Source organism: Malus sylvestris, chromosome 3 (genome assembly GCF_916048215.2).
Source record: "Malus sylvestris chromosome 3, drMalSylv7.2, whole genome shotgun sequence".
In the NCBI taxonomy this organism is placed as follows: Eukaryota; Viridiplantae; Streptophyta; class Magnoliopsida; order Rosales; family Rosaceae; genus Malus; species Malus sylvestris.
The window spans coordinates 2393864-2420931 of record NC_062262.1 but is presented as its reverse complement, the minus strand read 5'-3'; the positions used below and the strand labels follow the sequence as shown (position 1 = coordinate 2420931).

General features: G+C 37.2%; 3 protein-coding genes and 1 long non-coding RNA gene across 5 annotated transcripts; 2 read left to right on the top strand and 2 right to left on the bottom strand.

Annotated features, from left to right (window-relative positions):
- Positions 1 to 676: 676 nt before the first annotated feature.
- Positions 677 to 5088, bottom strand: LOC126616322 (uncharacterized). Its single transcript, XM_050284365.1, has 5 exons — positions 4556 to 5088; positions 2425 to 2510; positions 2030 to 2335; positions 1801 to 1884; positions 677 to 1467 (listed from the first exon to the last, which is right to left on the bottom strand). The coding sequence occupies exons 1-5, from the start codon at positions 4937 to 4939 to the stop codon at positions 1011 to 1013; spliced, it is 1317 nt and encodes a 438-aa protein (XP_050140322.1). The 5' UTR covers positions 4940 to 5088; the 3' UTR covers positions 677 to 1010.
- Positions 4956 to 6813, top strand: LOC126616329 (uncharacterized). Its single transcript, XR_007621101.1, has 2 exons — positions 4956 to 5104; positions 5714 to 6813. It is a non-coding gene; the product is annotated as an uncharacterized LOC126616329 (long non-coding RNA).
- Positions 6814 to 7381: 568 nt separating this feature from the next.
- LOC126616320 (WEB family protein At5g55860-like) lies at positions 7382 to 11799 on the bottom strand. The gene is made up of 3 exons (XM_050284362.1): positions 11317 to 11799; positions 9809 to 10011; positions 7382 to 9427 (listed from the first exon to the last, which is right to left on the bottom strand). The coding sequence occupies exons 2-3, from the start codon at positions 9974 to 9976 to the stop codon at positions 7643 to 7645; spliced, it is 1953 nt and encodes a 650-aa protein (XP_050140319.1). The 5' UTR covers positions 9977 to 10011; positions 11317 to 11799; the 3' UTR covers positions 7382 to 7642.
- An 8928-nt stretch (positions 11800 to 20727) lies between these two features.
- On the top strand, positions 20728 to 24820 carry LOC126616316 (cellulose synthase-like protein E6). 2 transcript variants are annotated; one of them, XM_050284354.1, is made up of 8 exons: positions 20728 to 21111; positions 21611 to 21929; positions 22053 to 22193; positions 22286 to 22417; positions 22826 to 23038; positions 23150 to 23374; positions 23466 to 23813; positions 24199 to 24820. In XM_050284354.1, exons 1-8 carry the CDS (start codon positions 20816 to 20818, stop codon positions 24742 to 24744), a joined length of 2220 nt encoding a protein of 739 aa, XP_050140311.1. In that variant the 5' UTR covers positions 20728 to 20815; the 3' UTR covers positions 24745 to 24820. The 2 variants fall into 2 exon arrangements, with proteins under 2 accessions (XP_050140311.1, XP_050140312.1); XM_050284355.1 differs by having other exon boundaries at positions 20968 to 21111; positions 21658 to 21929.
- Positions 24821 to 27068: the final 2248 nt, after the last annotated feature.

Below are 27068 nucleotides of genomic sequence, written 5' to 3'. Positions count from 1 at the left end.
ATAAATTGTCGAGTTGACCTAGCTCAAGTTGCACTCCTACATATGCATATGAAAATAGGAAAATGAACAAGTAATGGTAATAGGGCTTGAGAACATAGCCAAAACAGAGTTTCCTCGGCTTAGAGTTCGTTTGGATGTACTTTTAAAAGACTGAAAGAGCTTTTGGTGAAAATATTTTTGAAAACAATCTTTAGTAAAAATGCTAGTAAATCCTGTAAAAGCACTTAAAAAGTATTTCCTGGAAAAAGCACATAACTGATGCTTCTTGTAGAAAGCACTTCAAGTAATTTTGGAACCCAAAAACAATTTCTTTGAAAGCGCTTTCAGTCATTTTACTTCAAGTAGTTTTGGAACCCAAAAACAATTTCTCTGAAAGTGCTTTCAATCATTTTAAAAACATATCCAAATAAGCCCTTAAACATCTCTAGAATATTCCACAAGGAGGTTTATGGTGCGACCAAAATGCACGAAAATAGGTTTCATAATGTTTTTTAATAAATTTGCAAAACAATGAAACACCGTGACTTATTTCTCACAGTTTTTGTGAAAAAAATGCAATTCTCGAGTGTCCCCAAAATCTTTTACATGCGTGGTTAGGGCAATGTTAACACCTATTTTTTGGATCATTAACACATTTTTTGTGAATTCTAACCTGGAAATTAGAAAAAATAACAAGTAGTGAAACAGCTTTGCTTCATATTGAGATTGATGAGCATCCAAAATACCATACGAAAGATGTTGTCAATATATGGATTGGGTTACAAATTGTTGATATATATGCACAGGTACAAATTATATCCAAAACAAAGATAATTCGAGTATCCCGCCCGCCCGCCCGCCAGAGTGTTCTTACACATGCACGAACGTATCCAAATCCCTTCCCCTTCTGTAAGCACAATACAGATCCTTCCGTAGGGGCCTCACGGTTAGAACTAGAAGCGAAATGTTAAATTTCGAGGGTTGACAATAACCTGTAACATGATCAAACAACGCAGATTGGATCCACGGTTTCAGCTCAACTGTTTGTAGCACTTGTAAGCAACGGCAACTGACACAGCGGCACAAACAACAGCTAAAGCTGCGTACGTATCTTCACGCTCCCAGCTCTGAAACCATGTTGGCATTGCACAAACCTTGCGCGTGGATGCCCCTTTGCCACTATTCATTCGTGAGAGTGGTTTCCTACTGCTTTTTTTCTTTTCGGCTGCTGTTGGCTTCGCTGCAATCTCATTCAGGTCGGGACTATTTATGTTTTCCATTAGCGTAGCATTCTGACAGCAAGAGTTTCCGTTTTCCTGGCAACAGCCCCCAATCTCGACTTGCGATCTACATACACTAGTATTCATCCCCCTTTCCTTTGGTTGTGTCAACTCTGTAGTGGTTTTTCCTACATTTGTCTCACCATTAAGCTGGAGCCTTCGTTCATGAGATTCCTTCTGCTGTTCTTCTGATAAACCCATCTGGCCCCTGAAACCACACCATAGATTCATGTCAGTAATCACAGTTACACAACGCATGCACACGGGAGGAACAAAAAATCCTCAAACAAGAAGAGTGACCACTTCATAAAATAATCGGCTACTAATTTTGCAAAGGTTGAACCGACTATTTCCCCTATATTTTCAACCTCCTTTCTCTAATCAGAATAAAATTGCATAGGTGCAAAAGAGGCCCTTCCTCTAAGATCAGTTTCATGGCTAAACATTGTTTCAATAATAGAGCAAGCATCGATATGCGAAAATTGCTTCAAAAGCAAGCCCATGAATTATGAGAAAAAAATTGAAGATTCAAACGGATTACCTCCATAGCCAGCCTACAATTTCTCCTTTCCCGACATGCTGTTCAAGCAATACAGGTACATCTTCTGGAGCAACATATCCATACCTATCAGAAATAAAATGATCAGATATTGCCAACAATTAATCAAGTGTATAGACTTGGAAAAGAGCGAAAAATATACCTAAGATCAATAATAACAGAAAAGAGTGCTAAAAGTAATATAAATTAACAGAATAACAATTCCATTTACCAGTGGCCAGAGACTTTTCTGTTGCAATTTGATCCAAACATGATAACATTTCCAGCATATTTATGCCCCCCAATGTGCGAACATGGGCTAACGGACACTTTACCCTGAAGACCATGTAATTCTACCTCTTCTCTAAATCTATTGATCAGGGGAGGCCCACAGACGCCACAACGGCGATCCCGGGACCCATGAGAACATACAAAAACATATGAACCCTTCAGAGTTTCAGGAGTTCCAGGCAGCCATTCACCATCCTTCACAAGAACTTCTTCAACAAATGTATCAACATCAAAATGGGTCAATCTCCTGCATTTTATCATTAAGTTTATGTTAGTATCAAATTTTAAGGGGAATCAAAGTATCTAAAGGAAATACCAGTGGAACTTGTAGCTTACCTGTATCGGATCATGTCGGGGAAAATTAATACATCGCCATTTGATGTTTCAGTTCCATCATGTCCTTCACATATTGTTAAGCGGGTCTAGAAGAGGAACAAGAGGAAAGAGACAAAAAAGAATTGTTAGCCTCAACCAAAAGTATACCGCTAAAGAAAATAAGAAGTTAAAAAGGAATAAACTGGTAATGACAGGGTATTTTAAGCAGCATAGAATGTGCAGCTAATAGATCCAACTGCTATGAATGGTCAGTAAACACTGCATCCAAGCAAACAGGGCTCGGGTCCTCTCCGGAACATTCACAGTGGAGCCTCCCGACCAATTTGATCGTGGACGTTAGATGCATATCCTATGGCTAGTAATTAATTTATCTTTTTACTGATTTTCACATCAAAAAGTCTGTCTCTCTCTTTCTTCTCTCTTCCGAGTCTCCTCACTCAATTTCACTAGATTTCAGTTTTCTTCTCTCTTTTTTCCATCAAAGAGCGGTAGGAACCATTTCAATTTCACATCAAACAGTCTGCCTCTCTCTCTTCTCTTTCAACACTGCACTGGCAAGTCCGCCATCTTCATGGCTTCCCTTTTAGCGGGCTGCTCCTCAAGCCTCCGAGTGCCGATCATCGCAAGACAGCCCAAGCAAAGATCCTCGATCCGAACTATTTTTCTCCTCTTTCTCCCTCCCTTGGTTTAATGGGTTTCACGTCAAATACAAAATCTGACAAATCTCTTCTTTCTCCCTGCAATCTATTGCTTGGCTGTTTGGAAATTTTAATTTCTGGGTTGTAAGGGAGTTTGGAAAATACACACAAAAAAAGCACATACCAAAAATGTTATTCTTGGTGTATGGGTGTTTTTGGTTGGGTGAATAAAAGAAGTCGGGTTTGGGATGGAGGACGGGAGTAAAGATTGGGTTTTGGGTGTTTAATTTGTTGGATTGATTGATTTTCTGCTTGAGACCAACAACAAAGATGGCTTTATTGAAACTCTGAGATGTGGGAGGCAAGAGGAAGGTGAAAGGTGAAATGCTGAGAAGCAAAATGGGACGGGAGAGAGATGTCACGTGAATGATGTCGCTCTACAGGAAATTTTGATCAAAAAATTGAAATTAATTTTTAGGAGAGTGAGAAATGGTGAAGAGAAGGTGAAGATTGAGAAAGAGAGAGAGGGTAAAGAAGACTGTGAATAAGAGAGAGGGAGGCGTTTCGTAAAGAGAAGAAAAACGTTTCAAACTAATCCTGGCCGTTTACTTATTGTGGAACGTTCGTGCTTGAAGGATCCCGAGGATCCCAAGGGAAGGGATCCGGAGAGGATCCTATCCCAAGCAAACAAATCAATATCACATCATTCAATCATCTGGCCAGATAATTTATCTGCTGGTGATTTTCATTTCATTCCATTCAGTATTAAACAAACTACGTAAAAAGACCTATAGCATAAACATTGTTATACGCCAGATTCCTATATTGTGTTGTACGATGCCATGGGATTAGTCAGTTCAACTTATTTCAAAAATCATATTTTTCACACTATTCCGCCTTTCCAAACTAAATCCTACCCGCAAGTAAACACCGAATACCTCATCAATCAACGTCAAGTTTAGCCATATCCCACCTCCTTTAACAGTTCCCATTTTAGAATTATCCAAATTCTACACAACCGGATTCCGAATTACCCAAAAGAACAACCAAAAGGTAAAACAGAACCCACTGTACAACACCAAAATACAAAGGGTACCCCCTTCATGTTCAAGCTACACACTAAATCACATGCTTGCAAATCAACCTTAGATTACAAGCAAACCTAACAAGCGGCCAAGATCCATTTCCGCTCGCCACATTCACAAGCAACCGCATTCATCCCGAAAGCGGAAAACTACCAAACCATACAGCCTTAAACACAAGCAATCCACTCCATTGATAAGAATTCACACCCAACCTACTAAATCACACACCTTGAAATCACTACTTAAACAACAAGCAATCCACAAAGTAACCAAAACCCATATCAACAAAACGAATTCGATAAAAAAATGAAATAGCACCAAATATCGATTCAATTCATTCCTAAAAAGACACAGATTTTCACCAAATTAAGCACCAATCACAAGGCAAAAAAAAACAATAAAGTATACCTCTTTCTTCATATCTCCCCTCCTGGCCATGACGGCGGAGTAGAGCAACCTCGGCAGCCGATCAAACTCGGCGGCCTCGATCCTCGGCGGCCAAACCTGCGGGTTCTTGTAGCACAAAAACACATGCCTTTGGTAAAACTCCACCGTCCCGGCGAGTTGGCTCGTCCGGAACTCGGGCCGGGAGAACCCGAACTCGGCGTCGCTGCAGCTTCCGCTGGTGTCGGCGAGGAGACCCTCGTTCTGGAAGCTCCCGGAGGCGCTGCCGATGTGGGAATTGGGGTCGGAGAGGAAGCTTTCGAGCGCTTCGGAGATGACGATTGGGGAGGAGGACGTGGATGGGTTGGTGAATGCGAGTGAGTCGTCTCGGTCTCTGGCGCTCCCCATGGGTCTTGGAGTCCGAGTCTGAGTCGAGTCCGAGTCGAAACCGAGTTGAGCCCGAGTTGCCGTTGTTCCAGTGGACGGGAAGTGGAGAGTGGGGGAGTGAGAGACTTCGGTCGGGCAATTATGACACGTGCATTAATTGCTTGGAGTGTCCGTCTTCTCCTTGAGGTACGTATATATACAGACTTCTGTGAGTTAGAAGAGGCCACGCCTACTCAATTTGTACTTTAACAATAAAAACAATAATTTATAAGAAAACCTAAAGATTCAGATTTGAATAAATTTGTCTGACATGTTTACTTGTCCGGAACAATAAAAATGAAACTTTAACGAAAAGCTTTTGATATTGTTCATTTTAACGAAAAATCATATTTTTACATTAAAAAATTAATCTTAGTACTATTCACTTTACCCTTTATTTTGTCCTTATCGTTATTTTCAAGCATTTTTCATTAATTTTCCTTAAGAAAAATCATGAATGGGGTTTGGAATTAGGGAATTAGTGAGATCAACTACTCTATACTTAATCAATTTGGTATATGATTATTGGTTACTGGATTTTAAGGTATTGCATAATGGATTGTGGCATGAAATTCATGTTCTTTTTTATCTTTTATTTGTGGAACGTAGGAAAAGTCATAATTAGGACTAGTGGCGGATCCATGATTCAAGCAAGCGTTGGAGGGATCCCACTGTTAAAAAGTTTATGTTTTTTAGATAGAAATAGCGCGAAGTGCAATTCAGTTTTTTAATTGAGGCATTTCGTTGAACACTTAGTGGCCTTGTTGTCGTCAACCGAACCAAGTTGAACACATGTCAAGGTATATTGACATATGCCGAAACAATCTGATATGTTCTATTGAGAATTTGTCGAGTGTTGTCGAAGCAACCTGTGAGAGGCATTTCGACAAAAAAAAAAACACTGGTGGGCACAAAAAGGACCTGTACCAAACATTCAGAGGAACATCTGAAGACTTTCACATGTACATTTCTCAGACTTTAGGTGGCCCTGAGACCATCTTAGTCCCAATGTGCATCCACCATTGATCATGACAACCATTATCGGTAAGTAAAAATGCCAAACTAGAAGTGTAATGTGCATAATTATATAGTTAACACAATAAATGCATAAGAAGTCAAGAATCGAAATAATTTCAATACTCGTGTGTTAATAAATCATAGTGACTCTAATAACAGTAAAAGGAAAGTATGCATACCAAGATAGAAGTGCGATGTGTGTGATTATATAGTAATAATAAATGCAGGTGAAGTTATGAATCGAAAATGCTTTATGCGTTAGTAAGCTTTCGAGATGTCAAGAATTAGAATAATTTTAATACCCGTTTCAGGTTAGTGAACATGTCCCTAACTATAAGTGTAATTTGTGTAATAGTATAATAAACAAGGGACAATTTAAGAATCAGCGTGATTGTAGTATTTACGTTAATAAACGGGAAATTTGAAAAAATAACCATATTTTAGGCTCTATATAGAATTATAGCCACCATTTTAGTTTTATGATAATTCTAACCAAAATTTGATGCAAAAGTACTAATATACCCTTAATATTAGGATTTCTCACAACGAAAACAGAACCTCCTTTAAACTCCCTCGCAACCTTTTGGTTTCTCACCTTAAACTCTCTTTGCCAATTTTGCATAATTAAGCAGCAGGGATGTTCTAACAAAAAAAAAAGGCAGCAAGACGCATCAGCCTTTTCAAATTGTCCAAGAAACAATGGTATGGTTAGTCAATTGTAGCTTCCAATTCCTAAATCAACTTTTTGATATTTCATATTATGGTTTTAGTCAAAACTTTAATGATTTTCATGTTCCAATGCGGGTGAATATATTATGAATCTTTCGACAAATCAACAACTTCAATGATTCAGTTCCTGATTAATTTTTATGTTTAGTTTACTAGGTTATCTTCAATTTTCACATTCTTTGATTACATTTGAATATATATATTGATAAAAAAATAAATTAAAAAAAAACTGTAGGAAATGGAGTGGTTCGAGATTACGGGTACTGTGAAGTATTCAAGAGGCTACCTCTTTTATGCTTCAAGATCTCAACTAATTGTTGTTTTTTTATGGTTAAGAGCAATGGGGATTTTTTTTTTGTCATTAAGGGTATATTAGTACTTTTACATTAAGTTTTCGTTAGAATTATCATAAAACTAAAATGGTGGCTATAATTTTATATGGGGTCTAAAAATGGTTACTTTTCCAAATTTCACTTCATAAACTCATATGAAATCCAGAATACATAATTACTCATTCCAATTTATGAAATCCAAAATACATAATTACTCATTCCATGTAAGTAAACATATCGTAATTAGAGGTAATGTTTGTTGTGTAGAAGCAATGGTTTTACAATGAACTTGGTATTTAATTTGTGCAAGTTGTGAAAGAACCATGTGCATTGATGCAAGAGTGGATTAGAAGCTGAAACCAACAAGAATCCAATAAGAAAAGCAAAAGGCTAAAATACTCGACACTTCATTTCTACAGAAAAACTTCAACCGATCATCCAAGAATTGTCTGTCCCAATATACAAAATCACACGTTCCCTGGAGTTGCATCCAAATCTCACTAATCTCACACCCCTCTTTTTTCTACTTCTCCCCAAACTTCTTCACAAAATGCGGACACAACCAAACTTGTTCATAATCTCGACACAAGCGTGGCAAACGCAGACATCAAAGGGGTTTCTCACCGGGGAGATAAGAAGGGGAGCCGCCCTCGACCTGGTTCTTTTTTCTATTAAACATGCCGCTGAGAGTAGGCAAGAGTGTTTTCTTCGAAATGGATGTCTTATCTTTGTCCAACTTCTGGGCCACAACAGTTTTCGTCTCAGGGTTCTGCTTTTGAACCCTGTAATGGCGTGGGGATGATTCCACCGATGTCTCTGTTTCTGCCAGTATCCGCGATGCAGCATCAGCGGCTTTCTTCTGCTCCCTTTCTCGCCACCTTCGGAGCTCTCCTTCCACTGCCTTTTTGGCGGCTTCAGCCATTTCTGCCCTCTTTTTGGCCTCCTCAGTTGCAGACTTCATATCCTCTATTTCCTTCTGGGTTGCCTCTATCCTCTTCAAGGCCTCATTTTCACTAGCCTTCACAGCTTCCACCTGAGCCATGGCAGCAGCCACTTTCATTTCTGCCAATGTATCAGACTCCTCAACCTTTCGGCTCAAAGACTCGTACTCGTCCTTTGATATAGTGATCTTGGCACCAGACTCGGATGTTGATGCCCTAGCAGCGTTAGTTCTCTCAGATAGGACTCTAATCTGTTCAAGGGCCCTTTCTTCTGCGGCTTTAGCCTCTTCGGCTTCTACCAAAGCAAGTCTCAGCTTCTTTTCTGCTTCCCTTACTGCTATTTTGGTGGTTTCCGCTTCCTTCTTCAACTCCTCTGCTTTTATCTTCATCTCTTCTGCTTCTCGTCTTGCATTTTCAGTTTCCGACGATAGCTGGTTTAGTGTAGCTATCATTTCATTGGAAGCGCCTCTTGCTTTAGATTCTTCTGCTAGGCAGGCTTCAAGCTCATACTTAGTTTTCCGCAGTTTAACATGTAAATTCCCAGCAAGTGATTCCGTTTCTGCTTCCTTCTCCTTCAGTTCATTATGTTCTTTCCTCACATTCTCAAGTTCTGCCTTGAGGGCTTCAACTAAGTTTCTGAGACTGCTTTCTTCTTCAGCTACTTTATTCAGTGATTCCTTGGCATCATCCAGCTCCAAAGTGACAGTTTTGACAGAATCTAAATCCGAAGCCTTTGCATTCTCCATTTGTTTTTGCAATGCTCCAACTTCATTCAACGTTTCAGATAGTTGTGCTTCAAGATTTCTGGAAAGTTCTGGATCAAACTCTTTTTTCAGAGAGAGCAATTTCTTTGCTGACTCTTCCAATGAAGCTTTATAGGACTGCCTCAACACATCCTTCTCAGCAAATATCTTTACTTGCTCCTGCTGGGCTTCCATAGAGGCGAGCTTCACTTGCCCAATTGATTCTTGTACTGCTGAAATTTCCTTAGATAGCTCATTAACCTTCTCCGCATTGGCTTTGGCTGCATCTTCAGCTTCTGCTGCCTGCTTGATGGCAGCAGTTTTTGCTTCCAAAGATGCATCACAGTCCTGACGAATTTTCTGTAACTCTTGCTTTGCAGCATTAAGTTCAGTAATCACACTCAAATACTGTGCTCTTGCAGATTCCAAGTCTTCTTTCCAAGCACCATCAGTTCCCCCAAGGTTGCCAGAGTTTGCTTCTTCAAGTTGCTTTGCCTGACTTTTTGCAGCTTCTGTCGCCTTTATTGCAAATTCTTTACTTTCAGTGAGGGATTTCACCTTTTTTGACAAATCCTCGAAAGTTGCCTTGGATTTTTCAAGCTCCACAAGTGCTTGGGCTTTAGTAGTTTCAGCATTCTTCAGTTGTTCCTTCAACTTGTTCAGTTCTTTCTGGGCCAGGTGAAGCTGTGTCTCATTGACTACTATCCTCTGCATTGAAACAACAAAAATTATCGACATCACATCAAAATGAACTTGGACAGTAGAAGAGCATGCGTTAATGAAACCTTATAATCTAAAAATGATTTAAGAGTTTCAATTAATCTAGAGACTGAATGGAGGAAAGGAAAAAATGCATGATTTATATACGGGCGACACTAAGTCATTCACATCCGTAGTTACGAATATACAACTTCCTTCAAAGAGTGGTTTCCAAACTAAATATCTTCTCATGATAGGTGGAAATATTATGAGTTATCGATATTCGGAAGGGTAACTTCCTTCAAGGGTATCCTATGTGAAGCTTTTCAAACAATATACATACAACATCTATGTGCTTGCTAAACTCAAAGGTAAAGGAAGTAGATATACCTCTGCTGAATGAGCTTTTGCCTTCTTAATTGCAGGTTTCTCCCCAGAGAATGCACCTTCACCAAACAGTGAAACGGCATCTTTAACAGATTGGAAAGGTGCCCTGGTGTCGATCTCTCCCACCTCCACTTTAGGACTAGGAGAACTTGTAGCACTTTTTGCAACCATACTGCTCAACTATTTTGTTATACTTCGACTGCTTGCTGAAAATGATAAATATAATTTAAAAAAATTATACTGGAGGAAGGAGAAAGAAGGATAGCAGAAAGCTGCCAACCCCACATCTCTCCGCAGCTGAACATGAAACTCAACCAAATGCTCATTAGATTTCATACAAACAGTACATGTAAGAAATACGGCCTCATGAAACATAGTAATACAAGAAACGACCGAAGAGTGGAAACTACATTCATGCTACAAAAGTTCAAAGAAACTTCCAACCTAAGGCAGGATATTGTCAAGGGATGTCAACGTTTGATACTAAATATACCGTGCAGCATTGGAATTTTTAATCTTGTCAATTTTGAGGCCTTTCAAACCTCATGCAGCTAAGTAATGCTTCAGGAGACAACAGGAGAGTTGCAACATATCTGTTTAACACACGGCCTTCATCATGACAACCGTAAGAAATATGAGTCAATCCAACAAAAGCCTCTCCATAGGACATATTCACATGCAAGAAAGGGGAACAAAAGGATGAGAATCTCGTTCTTTCATACCCATTTAAACTGAGATTGCTCTTCTTCAGAATACACCCAGTTCCACCTAAAAATCCCACCGCTTCCCATCACCTAATAATTAACAAATTCCTACAACATTAATCTCCCAAGGTTTCAAGAGCACATTCCCACCACCTAATGTTCTGTCAGATATAGAGGACTTGCAAAAAGTAAAAGATGGCATGGCAAATTTAACCAACATTAAAAATCCACCAACGCCAAGTTATAAGACGGTCCACGCTATGGCCAAAACATGTCCTTAATTTCAGAAAAGGCCTCAAATTTCACATGGACACACCAACTTTGTCGTTCCATTAACGGCATTGGATTGACACACGATTGCAGGTAACTGAACGGGGCGATTTCAATTCAATTCTCACACCATGAATCAATTTTCATTAACTAGTTCCGATTTGAAATTTTAGACCGGAAAGTTCAAGCTCCATAGTACAGTCTAAAAGGCCTCAGCAACGATGCTTCGCCGCAAGTAGTTCAAAGATTCACAACTAAATTTATAAACATTCACACAATCATGAGACATCATTACATTAATTTAATTCCCCAAGAATATGGGCCCGTGTAATCATCAACTCACACTTTTAACAATGAAACAGTCCTTACAAAATTCAAGTCTCGGAAAATATAAAAAAAATCAAAAATCAAAACAATTAAAAAATCCAACTTTTCTTTACAATTATTCAGTAAAAGATCAAACCATCGTGCCATCAAACAAATTTGGGAAAAAAAAGGAATAAAATTTAAGCTCCAAAATATGTGACAGTTACTTACCCAGAAGCCCTAATCAAAGCCCCAAAAATCTACGCAGCACAAAACCTAGAAATCACCAGAGTCTGAAACCATCGCGCTACTGGATCATCCACACACCGGCGAACTCCGACCATCTTCCCCGATCTTCATCTCCTTCCGAAGCCAAAACCCTTTTAAATTCTCGACCCGAGAACCAAACCCCACCAAGAAATCTCAGGTTTGAGCGAGAATTCTCGAGAATATTCAAACTTTCTCGGCAAAGGTGGTGTTTTTCCTGGAAAATAAAAACAGAGAAAAAGAGGAAAAAGAACCAATCTTTGGGTTAGAAATAGAATCGGCTTTTGTTTTCTTGGACGATAGATGCGGATAGAGAGAGAGAGTCTATAGTGTTTTAGAGAGAGAAAGAAGAGAGAGAGGGAGAGAGGTTTGAGAATTCGAAAGCTGGTTGGAGACAAATATTATATCAGCAGGGTCAGTCTGCGAAAGAGAAGAGAGAGAGAGAGAAGTATCCCGTGGGATATCTCTTGCCCTTGACTGTCTTTTTAGTTTTTAATGCAGAAACCAATTGTACGTGTCAGACGATTTTACCCTTGTGTTTTTGAAAGAAATGGTCAGCTGGTTGAATGTACAATGCTCTGAAGCAACCAGTCAGCGAGTGTAGGGGCAAGTGAGGGTGAAGACGTGGCACCGTCCATGGGAGAAGGAGATGGGTTTGGTTGGATTGAGAATGGAATAGTTTTGCCTTTTTGTTGTTTGTTTGTTTGTTTCTCTCTCTATCTCTAAACTTTATCTGCTAAAATGTCACACCAATGTATTTATAATTTAGTGCTATCTCATGTCATGTTTCTATTTTTTCTATGTGATGATGTGTGGGGCTGGGTTTTTTTTTTTGTCAGAGGGAAGGGAAGGGGGGGAGGGGGGGGGTGTTGTGGGGTTGGGTTTGGATAATGGTTATGTTTGCTTAACCTAAAAATGGACAATCAAAATGCAAGTTGATCATCCAAAGTTCAATCATCTAATGAATATTTTCCAACTATAAATGGTTCATCTAAGAAATGATCCATCATAATTTTTGAAATGGAATTTAATCCAAATAGTAACAATGAACTCTGCCTGCCTCAAATCACCCTCACAATACACGAATCTTAAACACGCATTAAGAGAAATCAAATAAAAACAAAAATCCAAAATTTGAGGGCTAATCTTGCACGATCTCAAATCACCTTCGACTGGTGGTGATCTGGAGCCATATTGTGCCCATATTCAATTGAAAATTCATAGAAAAAGTCGGAGTGAGTCTCGAAGAGAGAAATTTGCGAGAGACTAATTGAGTCGAGAGAGAGAGAAGAAAGAGAAACTGAGATTTCAATTTCCTAAAACATAAAATTGCCACGAAAAAGAAAGAGAAACTCGCGAGAGACTAATTGAGTCGCGAGAGAGAAAAGAAAGAGAAACTGAGATTTCAATTTCCTAAGACATAAAATTGCCACGAAAAAAGGAATGAGATGTCCTCATTTCCAATAAAGAAGGGACAAAATCATCAAAACATTGTTAGTGAATAGGTTTTTTAGCTGACTTTTAGTATATGTCTAATTTGTTTTCTCTGATTTTCTATTTACTTCTCAGTGGGGAAACATATATATAGATCAAATTGTAATTGCGTCAATAAGAAGCGTGTAGAGTATAACTTGTAGCTCAAATAATTGATAACATTTATTTTCGCACTTAAAGTCAGTAATTTCTGCAGTCAAGATCATCCATTATCCAAACCGATTATGTCCAATGCATTGGAGGTGGCCTATCTAATTCATGGGGCATGAACAACGTCAAGCCATCGGCTTAGTCCATGCGCCACATTTAGTTTGGTACTCTTGAAACCTAATTAAAGTGACAATGCAGAACAAGCTTGAAGCTAAGCTCCATGTTATCTCAAACAAAAGGCATGATCTCCTCACCTAGAAGTCTGTCTTTGGCCGACATCTCCACACTTTTGCATGATCTCCTTACCGGGAAAGTTGGAGTCCATTTTCGTGTATACTAGTATATTATCAACATCTCTTCACAATACCATAAAGTAGGTCTAAGTAAAAGACGAAATGGTAATCTTCATAGTGCAGCCATAAGTGTGCACTACAAGATGAAGATTTGAACTTTATTGTATAAGGCAGAGTACACTTGTGCTTGTTAAACTACGAGAATAGAGATTTGAACTTTAGTGTAGAATAATGAACACATTGCGCTAGTTAATTTAGACACACCGAAAGTCTACAAGAACCCCCAATATTATATTTTTACCAAAATATCAAAGACAAATATAAGAAAGAAAGCTTCTAGCAAATGCAAAAAACAAACCCTTCACCCAAAAAAAACCTCATTCCACCTAAATCTCCATTCTCTTTGAAAAACTACTTTTCATCCCAATCTTTTTACCAACTACTTTTTATCCCTAAATGTTAGATTTGAGAGGGTCTTGAAAAAGAGAAATTGGATTTTTTTCCCTTCTGCTTTTTGGTTGGTGTGAGAAAGAAATTTGGACTCAAAGTGGCAAGTCCATATCTTCTATCCATGCCCAACTCCAAATTTGGGATTCATCTAAAGTTCAATCACCTAATAAATATTTTCCAAGCACAAATGGTGTGGAATTCATCCAAATATTAACAATTTGTTTTCTCTTGTTTTTTTATTTAATTTCTGATGGGAAAATCAGATATATAGATCAAATTATAATTGCGTTAATGAAAAAAATGTAACTCAAATAATTAAGAGCATTTATTCAACACTCAAGGTCACTCGTTTCGCACACAAGGTCATTCGTTTCCACACTCAAGGTCCACCGTCATTCAAACCCATTATGTCCAATACATTGGAGATGGTCTACCTAACGCATTGGAGGGCCGGGAAATTTAGAGAAGCCCAAGTCCAACTTCTTGCCCAACCCCAAGTAGACAGTTCTTTCTCACGCAAGATTGACACGTGGCCCAAAACCCATGCTTGTTGACACATCGTCACCTCCATGCATGGTTCGTGACACTTGGCAACATCTTCCAAATGACAAAAAGTCAGGCCCTTGGCATGTACCAAACTATTATTCCTATCATCCAAAAGAAAGAAAACCCTAAAATCCTAATATCTTTATTAATTAATGAAATCTTTTTATCAACCAAAATAGGATGAAAAGTTAATTTAGTTTTTTATTACACAAGAAAAATGATGGACAATAATATAATTTTACAAGTCTAAATTTTATTGCTTTTTATTAAAACATCACCTACATATGATGTTAAAATACTTCCAATATTAAAATAAAATTAAAAAAAAACTTCCCACTCCTCCCCCCCCCCAACGTTCTCTCTCTCTCTCCTTCTCACCTTCTCATTTTCTAAAAAAATGTGTTCATACATACAAAGTGTGTAAGCAAATGCTAGTCTAAAAAAAAAGGAACTTTAACGAAAAGCTTCCGGTACTGTTTACTTTAACGAAAAACTACATTTGTACACTAAAAAGTCAAACATGATACTATTCACTTTACCCTTTATTTTATCCTTATCGCTAATACTCAAAATTTTCAAAATCTTTTTATTAGTTTTCCTCTAAAAAAAAAAAAAGATGGCAACAAGTTATATTGCACAATTAGAAGAGTGTCCTCAACAAATTGGGGCAAAAACCACAAGCTGGTGGTTAAGTGGTAAATGACAGATTGCGAGGCTTCCTTCAAACTAAAAACTAGAGGTCTTGGGTTTGAAACCTGCTGCTGGTGTGGAAGCTAGACTTGTGGCCAGAGAGAAGCTGAAATGTTTCTGTGAGTCTTTCTAGCCCTCGAAAATGGTGGATATAGAACAATTGCTTGCCACTAGTTGTCATTCTTTAAAAATAAAAATAAAACAAATTGGGGCAAAGATACACCAATCTTTTTTAATACAACAACACACTAAGATTAGACTTTTTCTTTAAAAAAAAAAACAAAAGATGGACCAATTGGTGGTTTTGATACGACAATCCACACTAAAATTAGAATAAACCACCATTTTTATCGAATTTATTATCTATAAAAATCAAACTTAAATTTTTTCACTCATAAAGAAAAATATTTATATTCAATCAAGTATTTTGCACCTCGAAACTAAAAGTTCTGCTCTACCCCTACTCACACCACTAGACAATCTCCCTACAAATAGAGGTAGGGATGGGTTCTATACGGTTACTGTACCAAAACTCCCGTACCAATTACCTTACCAAACTTTTGGTTTGGCAAAATTACTACCATGCCAAACTTTCGATATACCAAGTTTCGATATTCCAAATAGTTCGGTTGGGATGATATAATAATGATAATTGTCACTTTGTTTTGGGCAACTTTTTTGGGCCAAAATATGATTTATTTATTTTTTTTCCAACTCAATTCAAGGGCAAGACATTTTTTTGTGCCTTTATCTCATCTATCATTCATCATTCACAACTCATACACATATAATCAGTCAAATGATGCATCAAGATTCATGATGGAAATTAAGGTTACAAATCCAAATAGAAGTTACAAATCAAATCAAGTAGAAGTTAAGTTTACAATCCAAATAGAAGTTAAAATTTTAAACCCAATGAAAATTGGAAGTGGATCTATACTTCAAAAAATAAAAATTCAATAATCAATTCTTTAAGCTTGAATTGTAGAAGCATTTGGAGGAGGCATTGCATTTCGGTTTGGTACAATACCATGCAATTATTGATTGACACAAAATCGGTGTAGTATGGTTCACAAAAAAAGTCCACCCCTAAATAGAGGTGTCAAACGGGACGGCCTGACCATTTAAAGTTGGTCCACGTACATTTTGAACATGCTTGGGCTGTCACACATAATAAATGAATGGTGTTTAGGCCGACCCACTTAATAAAATACTAAGCCTAATCCAGCCCACAACCCTACCCCATAAGATATGGGTCATGCAGGGCTAGCCCGGCCGGGTCACTAAACAGGCTGACTTCTTTAACAAATTTTAGTTATTTTAAAGTTAAAAAGAAAACTTATTTGAATATGTTATTAAGCTTAATATCAAGGCTCACTGACTTTCTTTTGTCATATAATCTTACTAACCTTATAATGTATATTTGTAATTAAAAAATAAAAAATATGCGAGATTATACGTAATTGGTTAGGACCGTGGCCCGTGCTAGTCCCATGACAAGTCCAACCGGCCGCAACACGATCAGTTGGCCATTAGGCCTAAAATCTTAGACCTACCCACCTTACTTTTTAAGAATCGTGTCATGTAGTGTCTTATTAAATGAACTTGGACCGCACCATCCTTTATTTAAAAGGAAAACTAATAAAAAAGACTTGAAATCTTTGAGTTTTAATGATAAGGACAAAATAAAGGGTAAAATGAATAGTACCATGTTTGACTTTTTAGTGTAAAAATGTGGTTTTTCGTTAAAGTGAACAGTACAGCAGATTTTTCGTTAAAACTCCCTTATTTAAATAAACTTGACACGTCTATCTACAACTAAGTGACAAGATATTTCTTCACACTTCAATTTTAGCCAATTAGCTGTTGAATTTTGAATTTTGAATTTTGAATTTTGAATTTTGAATTTTGACGGTGATAACGATCAAGGGATGAGAGGGCAGAAGACAAAAACATAAATTGATTTTCTAAGTGATTTATTTCAAAGGAGTTTTAACGAAAAGCCCACGGTACTGTTCACTTTAATGAAAAACCACATTTTTACACTAAAAAAGTCAAACCTGGTACTATTCATTTTACTCTTTATTTTATCCTTATCATTAAAACTCAAAGTTTTCGAACCTTTTTTTATTAGTTTTCCTTTATTTCAATCATTTTTTTGGCTTAAAGCCCGAAGGGTTAAAATCAAGGGGGCAAAGAGGCAAAAGCCAAACTCAAACTCTATTTCTCAAAACGGCAAAGTAGTGACGTGATACCAAACAACTCAAAACCCATATTAGTACATGTTACTTTATTTTTTTAATGGTGGCCCCTTTCGGATGGACATGCACCTCTCCGGATCCATTAGTTTTATTCCACTAAATCACATCATTCATATTGAAATTTAATCCAATGATTACAAATAGAAATCTATTTTAAAAAATTATAATAATTTTAACTGTTGGATTAAATTTTAATAGCTCGAATAATATGACTTGATGGATTAGAACTAATGGATCCGGATAGGATCCATGTCCCTTTCGGATTTCGTGTTATATACGATAGTATAGTTCTTGTAGACCACATGATCATTTTTGCTCACCACCATAAACTATGATGTATGCTCACCATACATCTAATTGATTGACACGTGTTATTTCACTTAATCTTAGTTAATTTTTTTTCAAAATTGAAAAACTAATATTTAATGTAAAAATTAACTAGAGTTAAATAAAAGAACACGTGTCAATTGATTAAGTGTATGGTGAGCATACACTATAGTTTATGGTGATGAGCAAAAATACTTCTAAAAGTTTATAGTCACTCATTATTCAGTATTTAATTTGACAAGTGATTATTTAATTTGTTTTGTCGTATTTCGTTTTATTTTTAAATAAAATTCTTTGTCAATGGCTATCATTTTCTTGAACTACGGATTTAAAATAAAGAATTCTAAATTAAACAAATAATAAAATAGGTGGCCGACAACGCATGCATGCGTTATCGCGGTGCACTAGTTGAATCCGGATTTTGGTCGGATTTTGTTTTTGCGAAGATTTTAAAAATACAAATAATATCTGATAAAAATTAATCATATAATGTACAATAAATAAACATAATTTATAAATTTCTAGAATTCTCATCAAAAGAATTCGGAAAAGATGACACCTAGTCTAGTAGAATATTTGCGCTCTTTGGACTTCTAAAAGCCTATTGAGTATTGAGTATTAGTCACCTTTCACGTGGATCCTCATCCTCTCATATTTTATAGGACTAAATTATCTAAAAGGAAAATGATGTTATGACCCGAAGCTGATTTCCAGTCTTTGGTCTGCTATATTTTGTCTAAGCGATTGCTTGTAACATTATTTTGTTAAATTTATTTAGAGAGAATTTGCTAACACAATTTTTTTGGGAACAAAGATATTGCCTATTTTAAGGCGCAGAAGAGTAAACTAAACCTCATAATATGTTAACAATAATATGGTTCAAATTCGTATTTGGCGAAAATCGAATCTAAGACCTATCACTTATAAGTAAAAATGAATACCATTAAATTGTGGTACTAAATTACTACTACCATTGTATTTAAACATAGGAAAATTAATGAAAATGGTTTGAAAACTTTGAGTTTTAACGATAAGGACAAAATAAATGGTAAAATGAATAGTACGATGAATAGTACCAGAATTGACGTTTTAGTGTAAAAATATGATTTTTCATTAAAGTAAACGATATCAGAAACTTTTCGTTAACATTGGTTCCTATATAATTATATATGGACTTTCAAAGAAGGTTTAGCTGGCGCTGAATGATTTGCTTAGGGCCATGACTATCTCAAGCCAATAGCTCTAGCCTCTGCTTATATCCTAATGTGACCACTAATTTCAATGCATTTGTATTATAATACTTCCGTATACTTTTTTGTTTGTCGAAATATAACATGTGTGCGTGTATGTATAAATTAGTGTTTAAGAGTTTATTAATCTCATTTGAACAAATTTCACGATGGACTTTCATTTTTAAATCAAAGCGATTGAGTTTCGGACTGTTTTGTGGATTATTTTCGCTCTTTAGAAAGTTAGTGGAAAGTGTATGATTTAATTAAAACTCCTTGATGCCATTTAGTACTACGGTCTAATGATATTCCTTTTAACTGATAAGTGAAAAGTCTTAGATTCAATTCTCGCTGAAGACGAATTTGAACCATATTATCACTAGCTTATTGTGAAATTAAGCTCATTCATTTTTTTTTAATGTAGATAATATCGATTGTTAAAAAATTATAACTCTTTAGTAGGATGAACGGTATACAACACGAAGTGGGTAAATTATTGGAGCCTTTCGACTTTTGGTAGTTTTAGTTACTAAGGTCTATTTTTCTACTTACCAACGTCAGTAGTTGTCATTTAATTTGTATGGTCATGTCAACAGGATTTTATTAAGGAGGTGGATTGTCTATCATCTCATTTCATCCTCTCTTATTTGTATGGTTACAGTTAAATCACGTCAATATTTTATATTAATTTTTTTATAAAAATAATAAAACAAAAAATAATATAAATATAAAATTATAACGTGATTTAATCGTAACCACACAAAACAAGAAAAGATGAAAAAAAATATAAAAATAGAAAGGCATACAATCCACCTCCTTTTATTAAACCCATGCGTTTATTAGACAAGAACAACAGTTTGGATTCTTAAATGATAATTATTTTATATATAAAAGGGTGCGGCTGTTCATAACTTATTGACCAGAGCAAAGCCGCCCCTCATGCAGCACATGGGCGATCGTCGCTAAATGCCAGTTCCATTGTCTCTAAATGCCAGTTCCATTGACCAATGGATAATGCCTTTGGGGCGGGGGATATGGATGGGGGTGGGCGTGTTTTGAGGCTGTTTGGTGTTCATGCAGCATATGCGCCATCGTGGCTAAATGCCAGTTCCATTGACCCATGGATAATGCCTTTTGGTTTGGAGATACTCTTAATACTCATTACATGCACTAATTAAATAGTGATGTCTATAAAATTTAATAAGTAAAGTGATCAATCCATGTGTTACAAGTAGCAGTGTTGCGAACGAAAAAAGATTCAACATTATGTGTCCGAAACATTGTTTTACGGATAATGTCAAGAAGATTAAATTTGTAGATAAAATTTTGTAAATTAAATAACATAAAAGTTGATGATTGAATTAACATTCTCATTTCTTATTGGTGACGTATCATTTAGTTTAATTTTGTCTATTAATTTAGTCTCTATAGCATTACCATTATTTTGTTTGGTGTGAATCAGAACCGCATATTCAAACATACATACTCAATCGAGTGAACTAGGGAAACAAAATTTGTAGACAAAATTTGTAAACTAATGATGTGTCACCAATAGAAAATATGCACGTTTATCAATGCTTAAGTAATAATTTAATCTTCAATTTTAATGTCATTTTGTTTATAAAATCCTGTCTACAAATTTAATCTTCTTGCTTACTCAATCATTGTCATCATGTAAAGACTGTTTGGTACGTCAGCATTATTTTACTTTAAATGTATATATTATACATATATGTATAAACAAAAGACTTGGATTGTCTGCCCTTCTCATCTCATACATTTTTTATACCCTTTTATATTCTGTGGTCACGGTTAAGCTACGTTAATATTTTATATTGATTTTCTTTTATAAAAATAATAAGACAAAAAATAATTAAAATATAAAATATTAACGTGGTTTAATTGTAACAAAAAAAATAGGAGGGCATGGGAAGATAAGAAATGGGAAGGGCAGACGATCCATATCCATAAACAAATGAACCAACTCTCTTCATCCAACCAGAGAGGGTGAAGAAACAGAGAGATGGGCAAGCAGGAGAGTGGTGGAGAAGGAGAAGAGCGTAGTCTTCCGTTGTTTGAGAGCACAACTGCAAAGTTTAGGGGTATATATAGAGTATTTGCGTCAACAATATTGGTGGGTATATGTTTGATATGGGTGTATAGAGTAACAAACATCCCAAAACCAGGAGAGGCAGGAAGATGGGCTTGGATTGGCATGCTCATAGCTGAGTTCTGGTTTAGCCTGTACTGGATTATAACTCAGTCTGTCCGATGGGACGTTACCTATCGTCGAACTTTCAAGGACAGGCTTTCTCACAGGTTTGCTACCCCTCCATCTTAAGGTCATACAGTTAATAGTATACAGTTGGTTTAAAAACAGATGAATAATCTTGGCACACATCTTTCTCTTTTTGCGCACTTATGTTTAGTTCGGTCAATCGTCTGGTTTTTCTTTGATTTATATGATTCAAATGTTATAAACAAATAGGAGCGTATATGTAAAGAAAAATGATGTGTGGAAATTGCTTTTCTCTAACAAAAAGTTTTAATTTTTTTTAGTTTTAATGAAGAAGATAAAATATAATTTTTCGTAAAAAATTGTATTGAAAGTTTTTCGTTAAACTTTCTAAATAAAGGATTAGTGATTTCTAGGCTCATGTTTTCTCCTGCTGCACCTGCAGTTCTCTTGTTTCTCTACCTTGATTCTCCTTTGAATAATTAAATCAAAACGCCGTAAAAAATAAAAAAGTAAAACACGAAAGATTGCAGTTATGATTTTCTAACCAATAAAGGTTATATTTCTTTGAATACTTTGCAGATATGATGACAAGTTACCAGGTGTTGACATTTTTATATGCACTGCAGACCCCAAAATGGAGCCACCAACTTTGGTGGTCAACACTTTGTTATCAGTCCTGGCCTACAATTATCCAACTGAGAAATTGAATGTTTATGTTTCTGATGATGGCGGTTCGGAGTTCACTTTCTACGCGCTCTTAGAGGCCGCCAGTTTCTCTAAGTACTGGACTCCCTTCTGTAAAAAGTTCAATATTGAACCAAGGTCTCCAGAGGCCTACTTTGCCCTGCACTCTGATGTGCATGACATAAAGTATGGTCAGGAATGGTTGGAAATCAAGGTAAAAAAATGCCGAGTGTAGCTGTAGGGTTCGTTAGGTGACAATTTCGTTTTCAGTTTTCTTTGTTTTAGATAGGACATCCATGTAACGTACTAACTGACTCACACTTGTATGTTTTCAAAGAAACTTTACGAAGATATGAAGAATCGGATTGAATCTGCTGTTGGAACGGGCAAGATTCCCAAAGAAACAAAGATGCAACACAAAGGGTTCTCAGAGTGGAACCTCAAAGTAGCAAAGAATGATCATCAGCCAATTGTGCAAGTATGCAATTCTTTGAATGAACTGATCTTTGCCCATTACTTTTTGTCACTCTTTTTTGTTTGATTGCTCTGTCCCTTTCGTTTCTTTTGAAGATTATAACTGATGGAAGAGACACGAACGCCATGGATAATGATGGATGCCGGTTGGCAACAATGGTGTATGTGTCACGAGAAAAAAGACCCCAACAGCCTCACAACTTCAAAGCAGGAGCTGTGAATGCACTGGTTAGCTTTAGCTTCCTTACATCCAAGTTCCAACTACATTGCTCCTACTAATTTTAATTTGTATCGGTGCATAACTTGTGTATATTTTACCCTGATATGTTCTCACTTGACTTATACTGATGAGAATTTCGCTGCATGAGAAATTGAGCACAACTATGAATTTCATGGAGAGTTAGATCCTGGCTGAGGAATCAGGATGAACACTGGCGGTGAGATCTTGTAGCGCTCACCAATGAGGCCCTCTCGATTACGACTACACGGAAGAAATCAATTATAGACACTAATAATGGATCTTCTCGTTTTAGGCAAATTTGTGTTTGATTAAAAATCATTAACTCTTCCAATATAAATTTTACTAAAATTTTGTGTTATGCAAACTGAAAAAGGTTATTTTTTGTTGTTGTGCAGCTGAGAGTGTCATCAGAAATAAGCAAGGCACCCTTCATCCTCCTGCTGGACTGTGACATGTACGCAAACAACGCAGACTCAATACGAGAGGCATTATGCTTTTTCTTGGACGGCAAGTGTGGCCACGAGATTGCTTTCGTGCAACATCCACAAAACTATAACAATCTCACCAAGGACGATATCTATGGAAGTGGATGTTTTGTAGTTAATGCGGTGAGAGACACAGATTGTAGTTGTAGCTTGGCACTTCTAAATTATTAGTAAAGAAAGGTACATGGTTTTTGCTGGACTAACATGTTCTGGTTTGGGTTGTCATGCATAAAGGTTGAGCTTGCTGGGTTAGGTGGATATGGCGCGGCCTTGTTTTGTGGCACTGGATGTTTCCATCGAAGAGAATGTCTTTTCGGAAAGAAGTATTCCAAGGATTATAGAGGACAATGGAACACAGAGGGCCAAAATACTATTGACAGAAGTATCCAAGAGTTGGAGGAATCTGCAAAAACTCTTATCACTTGTAGCTACGAAAAGGGTACTAAATGGGGAAAAGAGGTCTCTCTCTCCCTCTTTCTCTTCACAATTCCCTGTTTCCGAATACTAGACCCGAATGTCACGATGAAATATATGTTGTTTTTATATGCAGATGGGACTGATGTATGGATGCCCGGTTGAAGATATAGTTTCTGGCTTGGCGATTCAATGTAGGGGATGGAAGTCGATCTATTACAATCCAGAGAGAAAAGGGTTTCTAGGTATTTCTCCAAATACTTTGGATATAGCACTTGTTCAACAAAAAAGGTGGTGTGAGGGCATGTTTCAGATATTTTTCTCCAAGTATTGCCCTTTCATATATGGGCATGGAAAGATAAAGTTTGGTGCCCAAATGGGATATTGTCTCTACCTTTTGTGGGCACCACTTTCCTTCCCAACTATGTATTATGTGGCTGTTCCTCCTCTTTGCTTGCTCCATGGCATTCCCTTGTTCCCAAAGGTACCTCAATCTCACTCTTCTTGTATATTGGAGGTATGAATTTCCTTTATGAGCTAGTTATTTATACGGAAAAATGATTTCCACACAACTCTTTCCTTCTGCACACCTCTGTTGATTTTTGTCACTTGCTTCTGCTTTAATTGATTCAATCGAAAGACCATAAATAAATAGAAATTGCATGGGAGAAAAGGATGAGCGCAATATCACTTCCCTTTATATGTTTTCTTTTATTCAACAATTGTTGGATATAAATTTGAACTCAGTACCTCGTCCTACGAAGTGGAGACTGAGTGCTAGAAGACCAAATAGTCATTGGCGAGCTACTCATATGAAGGTCATTTAAATTCGTTGAGTTGAACTGATTGCTTCTAATTGATGTCTTCAGGTGTCAAGTCCATGGTTCCTAGCATTTACTTATGTTTTTGTAGCCAAGAATGTTTACAGCATAATTGAGGCCCTCCATTGTGGTAGTTCACTCAAAGCATGGTGGAACTTACAAAGAATGTGGCTGTTCCGAAGAATTACGTCCTACTTTTTCGCCTTCTTCGATACCATAAAGAGGCAATTGGGGCTATCCGAAACAGATTTTGCCCTCACTGATAAGGTGATGACAGAGGATGTGACAAAGAGGTATGAGCAGGAGGTCATGGAATTTGGAAGTCCAAGCATTATGTATACCGTCTTGGCAACATCAGCGTTGCTAAACTTAATGAGCTTAGTATGGGGAACAAAGAGGGTTGCCATGGATATAGATTCCAAAGCTTCAGAGCAGTTGATCAGTCAAGTTTTTCTTTGTGGCATATTGGTCATGATCAACTTACCGGTGTACCAGGCGCTCTTCTTCCGCAGCGATAAGGGTCATATACCATCGTCTGTCGTGTTCAAGTCTGTTTTGTTGCTTACACTGGCATGCCTGATGCCTATTTACTAGGAAAGCTAGCTAGCTGAAAGATTAATGAACAGGCATTGTTTATGAACTAGTATTTCCATATTGATTCTTCCTAAAACACCACATATTATAATTAGAAAGTCCATCACCAGGAGGCAGTACTGCCACTGATGAGGTCACATCGTACATGGTGTACCAGATATCCAGTAGAAAATAAGATGCGGAATTAGACAAGCGTCCAATGTAGAAACATGCATGTTAACATTTTAAGTTGAGTGTAAAAATACATAACATGATGTGAATCAAATTTCCGTAATAAAAGAAAACATCGCAAGGCGATTAGCTACCCCGTTACAATAAGAAAAGAGTTTAGAGTCCAATTGGTAACAGGTGATATGAAATGGAGAAAGTTAGGGCCAAAGCTGCTGTTCAAACGACGTCTAAATTAGTTAGTTTAGGTCATATTGTTACTCAAGTCTGAGGAGTGGTCATCTCTACAGCACACAACTCTATCCCTTCTCCCACGCTGTTATAATTTTCTCCTGCCTCTAGGCTTTCAAACTCCAGCTGATATATTGGCGCTTTGCTTTTATAAAAACGGGGCGCTTTAGATGAATGCTTCACTCGCTGTTCTTCTACCAACAACTTCTCATACTTAGTGGTCGCAATCACCAGCTCTTGAAGCTCGTTAAACTGTACATCATAGAACTTCTTTCTCAGGGGTTGTCTCAGAGCCTTCTGGGCAATGGCTATGAGTTGAGCATGGTTGATTGGGAACTAGCATCTCATCTTGGTATTCTTGAACATCATCAAAAAATCCTCTGTAGGCTCATGTTCATATTGCTGTACTTCCCCCAGATCATTAATGGTCATTTCAAGTTCCACCCGATATAACTCCTCATGAAAGGTCATCTCCATTTGCCCCCAGTTGGCAATGGAATTGATTGGTAACAGAGGGTACCATTGGGAAGCTAAGCCTACTAGTGAGTTACCAAATAGTCATAGTTTGTAGTTGGGGTTGACTTTAAACACTACACAGTGATTTGAAAACTTGAAAATGTGATCTCTGGAAGACACATTACAGTCTTCCCCACTAAAAGTTGGGAACACGGGCATCTTGAAATTGAGAGGGAAAAGATTCTACTCATCAATGTACTCAAGATAAGGTTTCTGATATGTTATCCTAAACATCGGGCGAACTTGCGATTGAGCATTCTGTACCACCATCCTCTTCAATTCTGCCAATTCATTCCTGAGTTGTGATTATCCATATTATTGTGTAGGGGATAGGAAGTCCCCCACTTTAGGCTATGATCAATGCCCGAAAAAGCTTATCTCTATGGGTATGGTTGTCTCTATCTAGCTTATCTTTCTTCTTTATTAGCCATTGGTGGTGGCCTATAAAGAAGAGGCTTGCCCCCAACTATGGATAAACCATTTTTCCGCTTGTTTCACCCACAGAGTTAGACGCACCAATCTTTATCCCTTCCTGCTTGACCTGCCTTCTAACATCTGGTGGTGGTGGCAGAGGATCGGGCAAGCCTGTCTCGTGAAACTCTTCTTTTTCTCGCCTACTGGTTTCAGCCTTTTTTTTTCTTTTTCCCCTTGTTCTTCTTTTCTTTAAGTAAGGGAAACAAAAAAATTGCTGGTTCATTTTCTGGGCTTGTCTCCATGATTCTTTCCCTATTGAAACCATCCTTCGGTGTGGAACACTTTAACTCCAACTTTCTTTGTAGCGTTCCTGTTAAGGAACAACACCTGTTAACTTCTCATTTGGTCTCCAGAGAGATCTTCTCCATACTCCTCAATACTTGCACCATGGTGGCTTGTAGATCTTCATTAGTAACCTTTCCACCCGACTTCTCAAAAGAGGTAGGGTTCTCTAAGATTTCGGGACCGTGCAGTGAAGGAAAGTCTTATGGGTGATATGTCATGCCTGCTTCTGTTGGAAATAGGTTGCCTAAATTCCACCTTCCATTTGAACGTTCGATCCTTCATTCGTCTTGGCATACATATCACAAAATAAGTTCCATTGGGCATGCCAAAACTATGTTCGGGCTAGATCTGTCCCTCACACAACTCCCCAGAGTCTTGCCTGTCGGGCAAGGTTTGTTGTTTGATGTGCTACAATATGAGTTTGCTATTAGTTTGAATGGTGCCTTTGTAGGGCCTTTGTTAGGCATTGAGGCTCACAATCAAAACTAATATGGATCTAAGCGTGTCACTGTTATCTTTGTATAATAGATATTTTTTTTTTTTGGTTATTAATTGGGTTGATTACTTGCGCCACAAATTACTTAGACTTCTTAAACTTACTGGATTGTTACAGATGGGTTAAGTTTGTATCAGATTTTTTTTTCTTCCCA

Bases quoted from the DNA above. Each gene is read 5' to 3' on its own strand.
- LOC126616322 (XM_050284365.1), bottom strand. From the start codon at position 4,939: ATGGGGAGCGCCAGAGACCGAGACGACTCACTCGCATTCACCAACCCA. The intron at 2,336-2,424 runs GTAAGCTACAAG...GATAAAATGCAG, and splicing joins CCCGACATGATCCGATACAG to GAGATTGACCCATTTTGATG. The intron at 1,885-2,029 runs GTAAATGGAATT...TATTTCTGATAG, and splicing joins AGAAAAGTCTCTGGCCACTG to GTATGGATATGTTGCTCCAG.
- LOC126616316 (XM_050284354.1), top strand. From the start codon at position 20,816: ATGGGCAAGCAGGAGAGTGGTGGAGAAGGAGAAGAGCGTAGTCTTCCG. The intron at 23,039-23,149 runs GTGAGAGACACA...TCATGCATAAAG, and splicing joins GATGTTTTGTAGTTAATGCG to GTTGAGCTTGCTGGGTTAGG. The intron at 23,375-23,465 runs GTCTCTCTCTCC...TTTTATATGCAG, and splicing joins GTACTAAATGGGGAAAAGAG to ATGGGACTGATGTATGGATG.
- LOC126616320 (XM_050284362.1), bottom strand. From the start codon at position 9,976: ATGGTTGCAAAAAGTGCTACAAGTTCTCCTAGTCCTAAAGTGGAGGTG. The intron at 9,428-9,808 runs GTATATCTACTT...GTTTCAATGCAG, and splicing joins CAAAAGCTCATTCAGCAGAG to AGGATAGTAGTCAATGAGAC.